This window comes from Orbicella faveolata, unplaced genomic scaffold, assembly GCF_042242905.1.
Source record: "Orbicella faveolata isolate gen_17 unplaced genomic scaffold, um_ofav_v1 contig_1, whole genome shotgun sequence".
Taxonomy (NCBI): Eukaryota; Metazoa; Cnidaria; class Anthozoa; order Scleractinia; family Merulinidae; genus Orbicella; species Orbicella faveolata.
In genome coordinates this window covers 3476153-3492485 of record NW_028301536.1, presented here as the reverse complement: position 1 = coordinate 3492485, position 16333 = coordinate 3476153, and the positions used below count along the sequence as shown (strand labels likewise).

The following is a 16333-nucleotide window of genomic DNA, read 5'->3' as shown; positions in this document are numbered from 1 at the left end:
AACATTCATGTACATGCAGTGGCGGATCTAGGGGAGGGGCCCGGAGGCCTGACCCTTCCCCCCACCCCACCTTATTTTGGGTTTAAAAAAGACAAAAATCACACAAGGAAGAAAAGCAGGCAGGGCAAGCAAAAACAACTGCCCCCCCCCCCCCCCTTAGCTCAAGGTCTGAATCTGCCACTGACATGTATAGTGTGCATCTATAAATAACAGCACAAGGTAAGATATCAACTTGTAACAAAATACAACTTTAAATTTAATTTCAAAATTACCTAACATTATTTTTATATTTATACAAAATTGTTCTCCCTGCGGTTTACATTTTGCACTACTATGAGCTTGCACACAACTGCACACTGTTACCCTGTTTTATGCTTTTTTTTGTCAAGAATGTGATTGTCCTGTGACATACTGTGCATTCTGGCCAACAGCAACAATGAAATGACTTGTCTCAATTAAGAACAATCATACAAATACACTGAAATTACCAAAGAATGCTTCATAATCAGACACTTTTTGCATAGGGAAACTGATTTTGGTCTCAAAAATAAAAATCTGTATACAAAAGGTTGGATGGCAAAATCAATCACTTTAATGTAACTAATTTTTTTCCCTAGCTTAAAAGCTATTCGATTGGAGTAATATTGCATCTAGATAATTTTATTAATGTTGTTAACTTTAAATTATAATCTTTGGTAAACCAAAACACAGAGCTGGCACATGTTATCTGCTTTACAACTTTCTTGCCTGTGGGTTGAGAGTTCTCTTTTTCTGTTCTTGACTCCAACAAATTCTAAAAAGTTTGGGGTGAAGGTTGTTACAGTTACATGTATTTATTACAGCTTCCCCCCTTAAGACTTCATAGATTTTGACTAAGAAATCAATGAAAAGTTGTCAAAAGTTAATGCAACAAAGTAGCGTGGATCAGTCTACAAACAGCCGTGAAAAACTCAAAGTTGCATAAACTAATGAGATCACACAATTCTTTTCAAGAGATCAACTCCACGTAGTTTGCGGGAAATAACCCAACACTACCATCAGGTGCTTGCCCTCGCCACCATCCTTCATCGATCTGTTCAATATTTGTAATGATGTCGTCAGGATCAAAAGTAATCTCTGTGTCATCACCTGTTACAATAAAAACACCAATGTAACAACATCAATTTCACCAAAGAACCATCAAGAGCAACAAACATCTAATTTCTGCATACAACAAAAACAATTTATTCTAATTGCTAATTATACACTAATTAACAATTAGATTATGAGCTCGAGATTTCTATGAGGTGATAGTTGATGAGGCCGAATGCTGAATCAACTATCGCCTCATAGAAATAGAGAGCGAATAATCTAATTGTTTCAGTAGAATTCTAACTTAAATTGATGCAAATAATGGTTTCCAAATATTTTTTGACCCATTGTTGAACTTCACGCTTTAACAGAATTGCATTGGTAAATTTGCAGCTGTTTACGCGCGCGCACCGGTTTTTCAATAATTTCAAGTTTTTAAAGTCAAGAACCTGTTTATGTCCTTCCTTTTGTCTTCTCAGAAATATAATTATCCATTTACATCTAAACGTTCTTCCAAAACTTTGGGAAAACGATAAAAACCGCATTTCGTGGACCACTGACAGCTACTGCATTCTAATGGCTGATAGTATACGAGTAGCTCAGCCAATCAGATTGCAGCATTTGCATTAGTATACTAGTAGAATTCTACTAATAATTATTATACCTTCATAAACCTTTTTTTATGGACATCTCAGTATGCAGAGTAGTATTACTGTAAATCTTAAAGTCTCTTCCAATATTCTGGTAAATATTGGGGCATGCCACACACAAATGGTGAGAAAACTACATGTAGACAGTTACACTACACACTAAAAAGTGTGGTAACATTTATTGTGCAGTTCCCAAGAAATAATATTCATACCTACCCCATGGGAGGTTTCTAGAAATTCTGTGAACATGGGAAGTCTCAAATGCCAAATTTCTTTAAAGGGAAGTTTAAACCTACATGTACATCTTGGAATGTTGTATATGCACTATGGAAATACTTGAGTTGAATGTCATAAATCTCTCAAGCTGGGAATGAACTGACCACAGAGAGTGAGAGAGAAGGCTCTGTTTAGGTCAGACATAGTTATAATAATTATAGAGTCACACCAAGTTGACATACTTGCTTGGTAGTCATACAATGCTCTTGCTTGTAGACCTCTATCCTCCTATAAGAAAAGCAACAATGCTGTTATATTCACATTTAGCTTATTAGTCATTGTAATCAATGGTTAGTTGAAATGTAATACAAAACACAAGAAAGTAGAAATGTGCTAAAATAATCAGTGTCATAGATCTCTAGATACTTTTCATTTGGGTAAGACAAAAGATCATGAAGAATGTTTTAAGATTAAGGGTATTAACAGAAGGTACAAATTTCCGAGGGGTAGGCGGTTGTCAACAGGCTACATGAAAAGATGCAAATCTTTATGTCCTTTTTGAACCACCTGTTGCATTTAATTTAGCAGACTCACCACCGGGCTACTAAGGAGTAAAGATCAAGAGGAAAATAAGGTAACGAACAAGCAACGTGCCCAAAATACCTCTACAACAGGGGTTGGTTCTGGTTCATGGGCCACTGCACTAGGCCCTTCAATAAGTTCCACATAGTTACAGGGGAACATGCCAAAGTGTCCATCAGGACCACGCCCTCTCCACCAGCCCTCATCAAATGGATCGACTTCAGTTATTATGTCTCCGGGATCAAAGGTAATTTCCTCATCATTTTCTGAAATACACTCAAATTAATAAACAATTTTGCATGGAAAAACACTACATGTGCATGCACTTCGAATGACTAGTTACTCTTTATTTTACAATGGAGCTTAACACAAAGATGTTACTTACAAAATGTTACCAACTACTTCTAACACGTACAAATTTGGCATTGTATGTGAAAGGAAGCTGGCAAAAGATTGCAAACTTGAGAGAGTCATTAAATAGGTTTATCCTTTCAATATGATTTCTATTAGCATCGACATAGATGGTCTGATTTGCTGTAACAAGTAGGTCTGCATCCAAGCCTAGCAGTCCAAGAGGTCATGACACAGCACTCGTCTCTGGTTTCCTTAGCACAAAGTAAGGTGGTCCATTAAAAGGTTACCCCAGCATTACATGTACATTTGCTGGTACCCATTTATACACCTGGGTGGAAAGAGTCACTGTGAGAGTAAAGTGTCTTGACCTGTGCCAAGGATGGTGATGATTGATAATTATTGACATATGAGTACCTGCTTGATAATCATACAAGGCCTTTGCAGTTTTTCCTTGATCTCCACTTGGGGCCTGAGGCTGTAGTACCACACCAAGACCAAGATGAAAGCAAAAAGAAAAAAATTAAAATGGTTTCTTTTAAAAGTTACACTAACTGTTGTCTGAGTGATTGTACTGAACTAACAGCATTGTGAAATAGAAAAAGAGAGTCTGAGATAGAGGGAGAAAAATATATCCTAGAACACGAGTTCAGAAAGAAAAGAGAAAGGAAACTAGATGATTAAACCTTCAACTACATGAAAGTCCTAGACTATATCCCACACAAAGATTGGCATTAACAAAAGAGGGATTGATAAATGTGCATTGAACATACAAATCACAACAACCCATTACATTCACAAAAACACCTTGACTACCAAAAATATTTGCTTGTGCAGACCATGGATCTTTCAGGGTTGATTAAGTCTGGGTAAAATTCCAAATTGTGTGTTGTATTCAAATCGAAGACCTACTGATATTTTGAGCACTTGTTTTGCGTGTTTTTGAATGTTTCCTCAGAAGTGGAAGTTGAATAAAACGAGTCAAAATTTAGAAGCAGATCTAATCTTTAGCTCTTCCTCTGAGGAGTGTACATCGAAAGAAACAGCAAGGGACTCCACAGCAAATGTACAATGTACTGGACATTTCTTCAAGAGCAAATCACCACAAAAATCAAACAAAATCAAATTTCTTCAGCAAGGCCAGAAAAATCAAATTCGCTCGTCATTTGCACGTAGCTTGCCCCTACCAAATATGCAAACAGGCTGTAGTTTTTTCCTTGAAATAGTTTTGTCTTCCTAAGAAAAATGACATTTTCCATTTAACCTTCATACTCAATTCAGCAAGTCCCAACAGGGCAGAAAATTGATCATTTTCATTCGATTCGCATATTTTTGCAACAACTAAGCACAGAAAAGTTGTAATACAACCAGCTTATTTCAGAACTATTCTTTGCCTAAAAAAGTACAATTTCAAGACTATTGGATTAAAATCTAATTATTCAGCGGTAAACAAAACCAGACTGTTCTCCAACCATGAGTTAGGCCAATCGGTGGAAAGAATGGTCATTTTGACCATGTGCCATATCTCGGAATTCCAAAAGATTTTAGATTCTAACTATACTAGGGTAAGTCTTTCAATATATGTACAGTTTAAACAGACTGATGGCACAATTACTTCAGGACAGACTCTGCTGTAGTCTGCATGCATCACATACCTGTCCAGGTGCTGTATCCATGCCCATATTGTCATACAGATTGTCATCATAGGCTGCAGGTTCAGCTTCCCTCTCTGCTGGTACATCATCTGCTGCTTCATAACTCGCCTTTTCCTCTGGTAGCTGTTCCTCTGGCATATCGTAAGTGGAGTCCGGCTGAGTGTCAGGCATTTCAACATTCTCATAGAAGTCTGTAGGTTCTTCCTCTGGTTCAGGTTCCGGTTCTGGTTCCGGCTCAGGTTCAGGCTGATAGGGGCAAAAACACCAATCAATACAAAATGCATTGTCAAAATGTTTCTCCACCAGCAAGAAAACCAGAGACCAGAAGACAACTACTGTATGCAGAACCAAGGGACTTGTCTGTAATTAGCAGGTGTCATCAAACTTTTATAAGCAGCTTCATTTAAGTACATGATGGCTCAGCTTGAAAAATGTAGCCTGCATTATATAGTTTCTGGCATATAATTATATTTTCAACTTTCCCATCATCATCATCATCATCATCATCATTTGATTCACCACAATAAAAAAATTAGTAATGCAATAGCAACAATTTTAATAGGGCCAGAAGACCTCAAAAGAAAAAAAAAAAAAGATCACCAACAGGCTTATAGTGGAGGCCACCTTGATATTTGCCTCAAACATGACATTCCTTACATATGTTTTTATTTCTTTTAAATCATTATCTCTGAAGTTTTTTTTCACCTAAAAAACCCTTCAGTTGGTTTTCTTTTGAAATTTTCCTTGATTTGAAGGTAAAATAGTTTGTACATGACCAAAAAATTAATATATAAACCATAACATAGCCCCTTTAATGAGAATTCTGGTCTCTTTCAGTCCTATCAACTTAAGGGACAAAAGTATCCACAACCAAATTTATTGCTCACCACATTGAACAATCGACTTCATGTTCTGGTTTTAGAAAATTGTGATGGTTTATCAAGGGAGACCTAAGAGATCATGTCTTTTGCTCACTGTCATATACAGTTACAGTACCTCAGTAGGAAGGGGCTCTGGTTCTGGTTCAGGTTCTGGTTGACGTCGCTGCACTTGAGGGGGTGGTTTTCTAGCTGGTGGTCTTGCCTTAGTCGGTGGGGCTGGAGGGCCTGTCCTTTCTTGGAATCTGGGTTTCTCATCCTGTCCTTGACGAATGAGGGATTCTGCTTCCTGACAATAACCAGACCAACCAGTTACATAATGTCTCAAGTTGGAGATTTTAAGACTAGTGTAGACTGTTAGTTTCTCGGTGAAATGTTGGACCAAGAACAGAATAAAAAAGGTAAAGTCTGTATACAAGTTCATGTCAAGTGGTCTATCAGGCCAGTGCTTATCTCTGGTTTCTGTAGCAAGAAGCAACAAGGAGTATTTCTATGCTCTCACCTGGATGGGATGCTAGTCCATCACAGAGTTACCCCCAGCATTAAATTTGCCAGTACCCATTAATACACCTGGGTGGACAGAGGTACTGTAAGAGTTAAGCGTCTTGCCCAAGAGCACAACACAATGTTCCTGGCCAGAGCCTAAACCCAGACTGCTCAATCTGGAGTCAACTGCATTAATCCCAAAGTCACTGTGCCTCCCTCCAAGTGCAGAGTACACATATAAAAAGACCAAAGATTCTTCTTATTCCTACATGTAACTGGAAACCATACCTTTAACCGAGCCTGCCGTAAGGAATTTGATCTTTGTTTTTCTTGTTCCATTTCCCTTTCATCTTCCACTTGTTGGTGCTCCTAAAGTGAGAATACAACATGACAATTAAGACAAGAAAGTATCACCTGATGAAAGTCACTTAATATTTGTTGAAAGTTATTATAATAAATAATTTGCCAATAATAAATTATAATAATAAACAATAATAATGAATACTAACTAAAGTTGTCATTTTTCTTATACTGAAAATAGTTTTCAGTCCAAGACATTTTTTACAGAATAAACAAAAAATCCTCACCCATCGTTTTCTTTCCTCCTCTTTTTTCTTTTCTTCTGCTTCTCTTTGTTTCTTCCTAGATGTATTGATATTGTTCAGTGACAAAATGCGACAAATTAATTAAAGCTATGTCTTTATTATTTACATGTATCAAAAACAATAAACAAAACAAGTTCCACTTCTGATTGAACTACACAATTCAATTCAAATTTCCAATTCCACTGAAATTCCAATGACTAAACGAATGAAAGTCACTTACTTTTGTTCTTCGATGCTCCTTGATCTTTCTCTGTATTGCTTCTCTCTTGCTTCAGCCTCTTTTGCCTTGGATATTGAAATCAATCAGTCAGTCAATCAATCAATCAATTTATTTGCCCATCTGTCTCTCCATCGATCCTATCCATCTGTTCCCTCATCCATCCGTCTGTCTGTCTGTCCATCAGTCTGTCTGTCTGTCACTTCATCCGTCTGTCTCTCTGTCGGTCCCTCCATCTGTCCTTCCATCCATCAGCCAGTCAGTCAGTCAGTCCGTCCGTCCGTCAGTCAGTCAGCCTGTCCGTCCATCCATCTGTCTGTCTGTCCGTCCATCAGTCAGTCAGTTACTTCTGGTAGGTTGTCATTTGTAATGCTTGCTATGTGCATTACGTAGTTTAATAAACATTAAAGCTGCATGGGATATCTTCCAGTTGTCTGTAACTGATGATTCACTAGTTGCTTTCAACATGAAAATACTTTCTTTTCATCATATGGAAAGACGTACGTCGTGACCCCACATTTTATGAATTAATAGTATACTGTCAATGTACTATATGTGTCACAAAAGAAATTTCTCGCTGTAGGTCTGGAGTGAATTAGTAAAACTGCATGGTCATCTAACCTCTCTCTCTTTTCTTTTTCTCTCTGCTTCATTCTTTTCTGCAATGGCTTGTTTTCGTTCTTGCTCTTTTCTTCTCTTCTCGTTTTCCTGTTGAATAAAATGTTTGGGACACTGTAAATATTTTCATTTGACTAACTACATGTACATGTACATGTTTGTGCATGTAGTAACTTGACTTCATGGTCAATGTTAATTTGTTTCATGGAAATACATACGTCTAGTACATGTGTATACTTTATTGTTGCCTACTCAATGAAACTTTTCTAGCAGGAACAATGACTAACTACACTAATTACATTTAACATTAAAAAATATAATAACACCATTGAAAATATCCAAGTAAATATAAATATAAACATATATAAAAGAAAAAGTGTATCTTTAACAAGATATATGTGTGCATGTTCAACGACAAGACCACATAACGTGCATATTAACAAATTTGGACATCATCAATACAGTACCTTCACACAATCAACAGAAACTGGTTTACAAAATAAATTTCAAAATCAAGCCAAATCTAAACAAAAACAACATTTAATATGCACTGTGGACCATTATGCAGTTCCAGAAGATATCCATACTCCCCCCACAGAAGGGATGGGAATTTCCTGGGAGGTAGTGGGTTCTGCAAGACCAAAAAATTTAAAGAAATGTATGAAACCTAATTGGAATTTCCAGAGGGGTGGGGGGTCTTACAAAAAAATCCCTTCCGTGGGGGAGGTTCTGGAACTACACATTAGACAAACATGTAATCTGTATAAAAAGTCTGTTGAAACTTTACCTCAGACTGGGACCAGAACTGATCTCGTTGCTGAACGTCAATTTCCTTTTGAATCTTCACTTTCTGATATACAGAACCCTGATGAAAAAAAAACAAGAGACACTAAATTTATTTGTAAAATTTTACCAGGAGCTTCATTTCAAAGACATGCGAGTTGATAGAGAAAAAACATGGAACATGCTTTTCTACGTAAAAGAAGTGCCTGGGTGAGAAGAAATACCTGGTTGAAATGTAGTTAGCTTGCACATGCACTTACCACTGGGGCAATGGGTTCTGCAGGTTTTGCCTTCTCTTTGTGGAAACTGTAGTTTGCACCTGAATGGAGAGATGATATTGTCAAATGCTGACACGTAGTACACATTGTTCAAGCCAGTATTTCCTTATTACATGTACAGTGTGTTATACCTGAAGCCTTTTTAACTTTGTCAAGTACAATACTTTCTTCAACATCATCTGAAGATCTTGCATTGATGGTTACATGGGCTCCCTAACAAAATGAAAAAAAAGTATTAAATACAACAAAAATGAAAAGCAAAATAACATCAATTCATCAGACGAGACAGAATACATTTTTTCCCTTAAACTTTTGAATTTTTGTTGGGTAGGAGTTACTGTAGACTGAATGGCTTTTCAAAATGAACAAATGACAGCCTTGTTTTTCACTTAACCTTGTTATGCAAAGTTCTAACCTATAATCAGAATGCCCCCAAAAAGGAGAGCAAGCTGAAGAATGGCTCTTTAAAATAACTTACTTTGCATAATAAAGTAAGTTATTGTATATAATATTACTACAAGGGAACAACTTACCCTGAAAAACTTTTCAACATCTCTGACATGGTTAGCGCAGACCCCTTTCCTTGAGGAAGGCACTCCCTCTCCTTGCTAAGATAAACAAGACTGATCAGTTTTCATGTACATGTTCAAGTAGTGCAGTACCTTGTGCTGCAATAGACCATTTTTTTGTTCTCGGTTTTGAACTGGAATTACATGCACTGTGGCTTGCAAAGGAGGCTAATGTCGGGAGTCTTTTCAAATGCAAATGACATTAATCCCTTTTTAATGAAAGTCCAGCACACGAGCCTTCATTGCAAGCTTGTTACAGTCCGATACTGTCAAACTTCGATTATCTGTACCTCGATTATCCAGATTTCTTGACTATCCAAACTTTTTCTCTAGTCCCAATTTTGTCAAGAATATTTATTAGTCATGATCAAGATCCGTAGCAATATTCTTTTTAAAACTATAGCACTGAAAAGTGCAGTCAAAAGTGAGTTTGTTTTACTTTTAAAGAGCAAAAGCTGAGCACTCGCACACTTTGTAACTAATGAAGAACACTCGAATGAGTTCTGATTGGCTCAGAGTTGAGTGGTTCAAGATATAAGGTAGACCATATTGTTTTCCAAACTATTTGCAAAAGTGTTGTTTCACAATTAAATGTTGCTTTATTTAAATAGTTTTGTTCTTCATTAATATTCATATTTTTGATTATCCAGACCCTCAATTATCCGGACTATTATTGGTCTTGTCCCAACGAGTCCAGATAATTGAGGTTTGACTGTACTGAGAATATGAATATGGCCTATTATAAGGGCAGTGAGTCAAAAATGCAAAATATACCACAACTATTTTAGTATTTATTTCTGCGACAACACTGTACATGCAGGTACATTGTCGTATACTCCTAATGAATATTAATCCATTTTGCATTTTGACCTGGGACAGGAATGAATACAAATTAATCATGACAAAAAATGCTGGTTTTATCCTGGTATAAATTAATTACTTATTATAATAATATTATAATTTGCAGAGATGACCTACCCAATTTATGAAAACAATCTTTGGAAGGTTTGTGTTTGGATCCATGACTTTAATTGCTGCATACAACATTTTTCCTTCATTAAGTTCGTCCACCAGCTCATCTAGGTCACCATCTGTTGAATCCGAGTCAGCGGAAAAGCCAAGTAAAAAAAAATAAATAAATAATAAAATAATGAGTTCTGTGTTTTGCACACAACTCCCCATTACTATATACACTGTAGCATGATTCTGGTTTGCTAATAAAGACCCAGGGAAGGTTGACATGTATGATTTCTCATCCTGTGTGGCAAATAAATTATATACAAAATTATTTAAATAATGTACAATTCCTCTGGTTAATCCAGCCATATCATCTTCCTGATTGTAGAAAGCAACTGAAGTGTACATATGTAGGGGCTTCATTCAGTAGGAAGGCAAAAGGTGAAAAGGCAAATACATGGTAAAATCAAGCACATCACATCCTGAATTTGTACAATTTTTCCCAAAGTATATGTCTTTGAGCAAAAGTTATTTTTCCAAACACGGCCAGCAGATCACCTTGGCCCAGGGGTCCACCCCAGGTAAAGCTGGCGATATCGAAAAAAATGTGCGGACGTATCTCTTAATGACAAATGCAAAATCGAAAGCAATATCACTTAAGCTTAAACTGAACAATGCGTCAACACTTCAAAAGTGAAATTTCAATGATAAGTTGGTCCATGCCTACGTACATGCATCTAATAACTTGTTTACACCAAGTTTTCGCTGCTTCAAGTGATCGATAATAGATCATACAGTATTCACTTCAAAGAGAGACACTATTTAATAGCATAACAGCATGAGCTGTTTATATATGTAAAGCTACACTCTTCCAAAAAGATACTTTTGGACATCACACCCCTTTCCGCATGCATGCAAACATCGGGAACCAAGCTCTACAAATCGTTGTCTCAAAACTTAAGAAAGACTTGAAACTTTTCGATTACGTACAGAATAATTCAAGAAAAGTTTTCTGCCTCGTAACAGAGGAACAATGTATTGAAAACAATGAAAATATTTGAAAAGGCCGAGCAACTTCCGTAAGACATACCTCCAGTCTCCGCAACTTTGAGGTCGTTCGTTTTGCCATCGTAACCAAACACAGCCCTAGAACAAAATATACAGTTACCACACTGTAGAACATGAATGCATATCGAGACATAGAGCCTACCAGTTAACGTCTGGTGTGTCATCGAAGACTTGTTGCCATGTTTTTAAGAGAGAGTCCCGATTTTTTGTCAAGTTGATCGCCATCTTGTCTTGTCACGTGACAGCTCGAAAAGAGCATCCGGTCGGGGGCTTGGGATAGAGCGAAAGGAGGGCGTGGCAGTAGGAGGGGCTACCAAAAAAGTACACGGAGGGCTGGCGATTCTGAAATCCATTTGACGTCTAGTCCTATACCCTAAGGTTCTGTTGGCTTCAGAACTTACTCTTGAGGCAGAGAAGGGCACTGGGATGGCACAGTGCCTTCCATCCATGTAATACTGGATACACTACCATTTATTGATTTAGTTTGTTTTTGGTTCTTGTCCTCGCTTTGTGAAACATGCAAGTGAGGAAAAAACACACCAATCACAGAGGTTATTGCACTAGTATGTAGACTCCTCTGCTCACATTGATATATACTAAAAGTACACAAATAAAGCCCTTCTCTTTGGATAAAGTTGAGGCCTGTTTATGAGATTCTGTGCAGCAAGTTAATTTTTAATGTGTGGCTCCAAAAAAATATCCAGAACCACACACCCTTCTGGAAATTCCGATTAAGCTTGATACATTTCTTTAATTTTTTTTTTCCCGTGGTGGGAGTATGGCTATTTTCTGGAACTGCACAATACATGTTGTATACTTAGAACAGTAAACAGTTTCTTTCATAGTATTTTAATGAGATGGCAAAAAATGATAGCTCCATAAATTTATTTTGCCTTTCCTGTAAAAATGATGAAACAAGAAAAGAGGAGAGCTTACATCAATGGGGAAGAAGGATGCCATTAATTAATTAAAAATAGTTTCTATACATAAGATTGGCCTATAAGCATGGGGGTTTATAACCAGAATTGTGTAACATACTATTCAATATTGTTATTTCTTTTGCCATTTTATTTAGGCAGAAGTATTACATGTAATATATATATACACAATCAATAGCACCTGCGTGGGTAACAAAGTCAATGATGACTGGAAAAAATAAAAAAATAAAATAAAAAAATGATTGGCCCTTAATTGACTCAGCTCTGAAACCAAAACAATTTTATGACTAATTTGATTATAGAATCACATACCAGTTGCAAAAAAGATCATATAGTTACAAATTATGTATACTGACATTGTTGAGAGCTTTAAATGAAAGGGAAAACAATTTGCTTTGTCATTACTTCAGACTTTCTTTGTGTCATCATTTAAATATCTTTTAATGACATCCATTGCATCCTTTGCTTTGCTCTCAACTTGTTCCCCTGGAATAGAACGCTTGTCTATTGATGTCGCTACAAATTTGAGGACTGCTGCCTGGTTTTCTTCATGATGATTAGTGCTTCCTTTCACAGGCTGTGCATAATACACCTGATCCAATCTGCAAAAATTCCACAACTGAGGCTAAGGTTGCATTCCTTTGGGGTGATCTGGATCAGGACCAGTGATCCAAGATCACTCAGATCATGGTGCATCAAAGAAGCTGATGAAGCCGTGACCAGAGTGGATTAATCAATTCCTTTGATGTACCATGATCTGAGAGATCTTGGATCACTGATCCAGATCCGGATCACCCCAAAGGAATATGCCCTAAGTGAACTATGTTTAATTATTTTGATCTACAATGTCACTATAGAAGAATGGAAAGGCTTAGTGTGCATTATACCCGCATTCTGATTTATGCTGAAATTACTTCACTCGTGGATTCTTATTATTGCAAGTTGTGGGATTCTTCATTGCATGCATGATATTGTTAAGGCACAAGTGGGATGCCCCTAATAAAAACTGACATGAGTGCCTATTGGAAACTTTAAATAGAACCCCTAAAAGCTATTGAGGTAGCAAAATCATTTCTTTTTGGCATGCATCACTCAAATTTATTTCACCCCTTAAAGAGGAACTTGTTGTAAGATACAGTCAATTCAATTTAACATATCAAATTAATTAACTGACAGACAATATTGTTTGGCTCAATACTCTAAAAAGGTACTGCAATAACTCGAACAACAGATGTTTTAGATTTTCAAGCACAAAAAACACAACCCCTCAGTGGCTGATTAGGTTGAATTAAAGGATGATTAAATTTGTTATCCTGAGACACAGAAAATTTATAATGTCATGGGACGACACCTCCAATACAGAGTAGCCACATACAGGTCAAGATTTTTCTGAAAATTCTGAGGAAATCCTGACAAATTTCCTCAGAATAAGTTAATGCATTTGTAATCTATTTATTTGCTCTTTAAATATCTTGTCAAAGGAGATTTCCCTTCCATAAATCCTTTTCAAAAGAAAGTCTGTAATTTTCACTTTCAGTCTTGTTACTTCACTTTTAAGCATGTAAGGATTCACAACTAGTATTACATGTACATTAGCATGTCAAACATTGCAGCATATTCTTTCCACCCCTAATTCCACTAGAAACAAACCTGCTCCACCAAATTGCAGCAGTACACATTGGACAAGGCTCAAAGTTGGTGTACAAGCTACAGCCCTCCAGATCATTTGTTCTCAGATTTTTTCCTGCATTTCTAATCGCCACTACTTCCCCATGTGCACTGGGATCACAGTCTACAAACACTCGATTGAAGCCTTCCCCTGAAAATAAATTACGATCACTCATCATAAGGCTATATCTTCCTTCTCAGTCAATTTTGTGGCAAACCATGATTCCAAAATGGACCATAAAATTTTCCTTATCAATCTGTATAATTTTTCACATATACACTGAAATGTATTTATCTTCATGCATGATTTACCAGTGGAGAGAACAGCACCAGCATAGCAGTAGGTCCATAGGAGATAGGAAATGAGCAACCAGCAGGGGTAGGGGGAGGGGGAGTAGGATGGGGGTGGAAATGGGTGTTAAATCAGTGGAAGGTGTGACTTCCAGCACAGAGTGGGTGCAAGTGTGGTTTTCTCAAGTGAAAAAGTAGTGAGAATTGCGAGAAAAGAGAAAGAGCTTTGTATATTTGAACAACATTTTGTAACATGAAAGTCACAAAAAGGCAGCAACTGCTGGATGGAGGAGGAAACCTGGAATAACATGATTGTATGGAAGTTGAGCCTCACCTCATCCCCCTTCCCCTGACCTTGTAGGCCCTGAGCCAGCCCCCCTCCCCCCCAGAATAATTATGTAACCACAGTTTCACGGACTCACAAAATAAAGCAAGCGCGCTGCAGACAGTTCGCCTTTGTCTAGCACCAATCTAAATGAACAGCGCTGTGATGTGGGTCTGTGGAAGGACCTTCATGGAGCAAAATCATACATGCATGCAATCCTTTGCTAAGACTGCTAACTGACCCACAATCTTGCCATCCTTAACAATCACACTTCCATATGGTCCACCGTGCCCATCAGACACTCCTTCTTCGCTGAGCTCGATTGCTCGTGACATGAATCGCTGCTTTTCCTCTTCTGTGGGAGTGTAAGAGGACATCTTTCGCGTGATCGATTCGCCCGGCGACAACACTTGTACTCCTTGGAGGCGCAACAGGATTGAGCATGACTGGGAATGGTCACGCAATGCCTCGACCCCGAATGATGCCCAACCCTGAAATGAACCCCAACTCGATCCCCTAAAGACCCGTCCACGGAAGGATCCTCATTTTTTTTCCATGTTGACCCCGAAATTTAAGGAATGGCAATCGGAACACGGTACTGTGGAAAGCTCATGTAGTAAATTGATTTTGGCATCCATAAGAACAACCAGACCTGATGAACAACGAAAAGAGAATAACGTAAAACAGTTCACGTGACGGGCAACAATACACCAACATTTTTATCAGCTTTTTTATGATCGCAAATCATTTTCTTGGTAGCATTACATGCAATCCGACTTCATCGTTATGAATCAAATTAAGCAATATATGATGACGTAGGTTACTGGCAATCTTGCTGAAATCTTTAAAAAATGCTTATGGATAATTCCGAAAATGATGCACAGCGCAGCGGCATCGCCTGATAGATCCAAGGAATCGGCTAAACCTTGTGATGAGCTCCTGCTAAACTCTATTATCATTTTAACAAAATCCAAAATATAGCTAAATGTAATCAAGTGTTACAAATGGCATTTTAGACTGGTCATGACTGGTTTTCTCTCGCAAGGGTATAAGAAGAGTAGGGTCTGGGACGAGATAAGTAGAAGAAAATTCGACGGCCATACCGCCTTTTTTGCGTTCGGGATGACAAACTCACGTCGAAACCTCTCCTTATTAGAGAAGATTCTCGTGTTTGGGTTTCGCAGGTTACCAGTCGCCGGGGTGGTGTCTCAGTCTCGTCTTTCGACAAAACTGCGCACAACGAAAGAGATGAGGCTAACTGCAAAAAGTTACTGCCACTGTATTGAAACAGTTTCCTATAAATAGGAAATGACTGACATCGCAGTTCTCTCTTTAGGGTCTTTTACAGACTATCCTTATGGCTTTGCTTGTTTGTGTATGCCTTTAGACTTAGATTTTAATTGCCGTTAAATTGTAATTAATAAATAAAAATAAATAAATAAATAAATTTTGAGTAAATGAAACGTTTTGAGCGTGTATTCTGCGCGTGTATTGATGAATCGCTATATTTGTACCGCAGAACACTCAATTTGTAATTTTTAAGGGAAAACAAGCGTCTGTCACCGTTAGCTTTTTGATTTGCAAAGGATATGTTACTGGGGTGCAGTCGCTATTCAACTTTCTGCTGAACTCCAATACATTTCTACTTTCACAAGGAAATTGTCTTGGCTAGATTTCACTGGAAGGCTCTTTATTGCTTGACTCGCTTGTGTAATTCTAGAGACACACACTCACAACCAAACAGATGCTATCCGCCAGTTGTATGAAGAAAACCCTGTTTATCAAACGTTATTGGTCCAAGAGCGATGAACGCGATCGGCGGGTGAAAGAAGGCGATGGAATTGAACGATACATATTGAAAGAGAAGTGAAATGTTGAGCCTTCGTCCACAAGAGATCTGGAAACTAGCCTTGGCTTGGTCGCCCTAGGCTCCCTCGTGCGGTTACTGTGCGTCATCAACATGATCAAAGTAACAAGCCGGCCTGTTTTGACACTTACAACGTCGTTGTTTTCGATCTTGTCGAAGGATTTTTCTTAGCACGGGTAAGTTCAGTTTTTCATGTTAGTCTACGACCAATGCCTATATTTTGCCAATCAGGTTACTTAAAGAGGGATTTATTCGCGACG

General features: G+C 37.8%; 2 protein-coding genes and 1 long non-coding RNA gene across 4 annotated transcripts in view; 1 reads left to right on the top strand and 2 right to left on the bottom strand.

The window, feature by feature from the left end:
- Positions 1 to 16333, top strand: part of LOC149117744 (uncharacterized) — a 116419-nt gene that overhangs the window by 67150 nt on the left and 32936 nt on the right. The window lies entirely within an intron of this gene.
- Positions 228 to 11250, bottom strand: LOC110052515 (drebrin-like protein B). 2 transcript variants are annotated; one of them, XM_020758642.2, is made up of 17 exons: positions 11127 to 11250; positions 11007 to 11062; positions 9938 to 10050; positions 8924 to 8998; positions 8522 to 8603; positions 8373 to 8431; positions 8117 to 8194; positions 7333 to 7419; positions 6715 to 6779; positions 6477 to 6531; positions 6178 to 6258; positions 5522 to 5692; positions 4526 to 4771; positions 3288 to 3348; positions 2601 to 2785; positions 2180 to 2225; positions 228 to 1128 (listed from the first exon to the last, which is right to left on the bottom strand). In XM_020758642.2, exons 1-17 carry the CDS (start codon positions 11207 to 11209, stop codon positions 989 to 991), a joined length of 1683 nt encoding a protein of 560 aa, XP_020614301.2. In that variant the 5' UTR covers positions 11210 to 11250; the 3' UTR covers positions 228 to 988. The 2 variants fall into 2 exon arrangements, with proteins under 2 accessions (XP_020614301.2, XP_020614302.2); XM_020758643.2 differs by having other exon boundaries at positions 2180 to 2222.
- LOC110052548 (uncharacterized) lies at positions 11730 to 14675 on the bottom strand. The gene is made up of 3 exons (XM_020758678.2): positions 14448 to 14675; positions 13573 to 13741; positions 11730 to 12524 (listed from the first exon to the last, which is right to left on the bottom strand). The coding sequence occupies exons 1-3, from the start codon at positions 14581 to 14583 to the stop codon at positions 12329 to 12331; spliced, it is 501 nt and encodes a 166-aa protein (XP_020614337.1). The 5' UTR covers positions 14584 to 14675; the 3' UTR covers positions 11730 to 12328.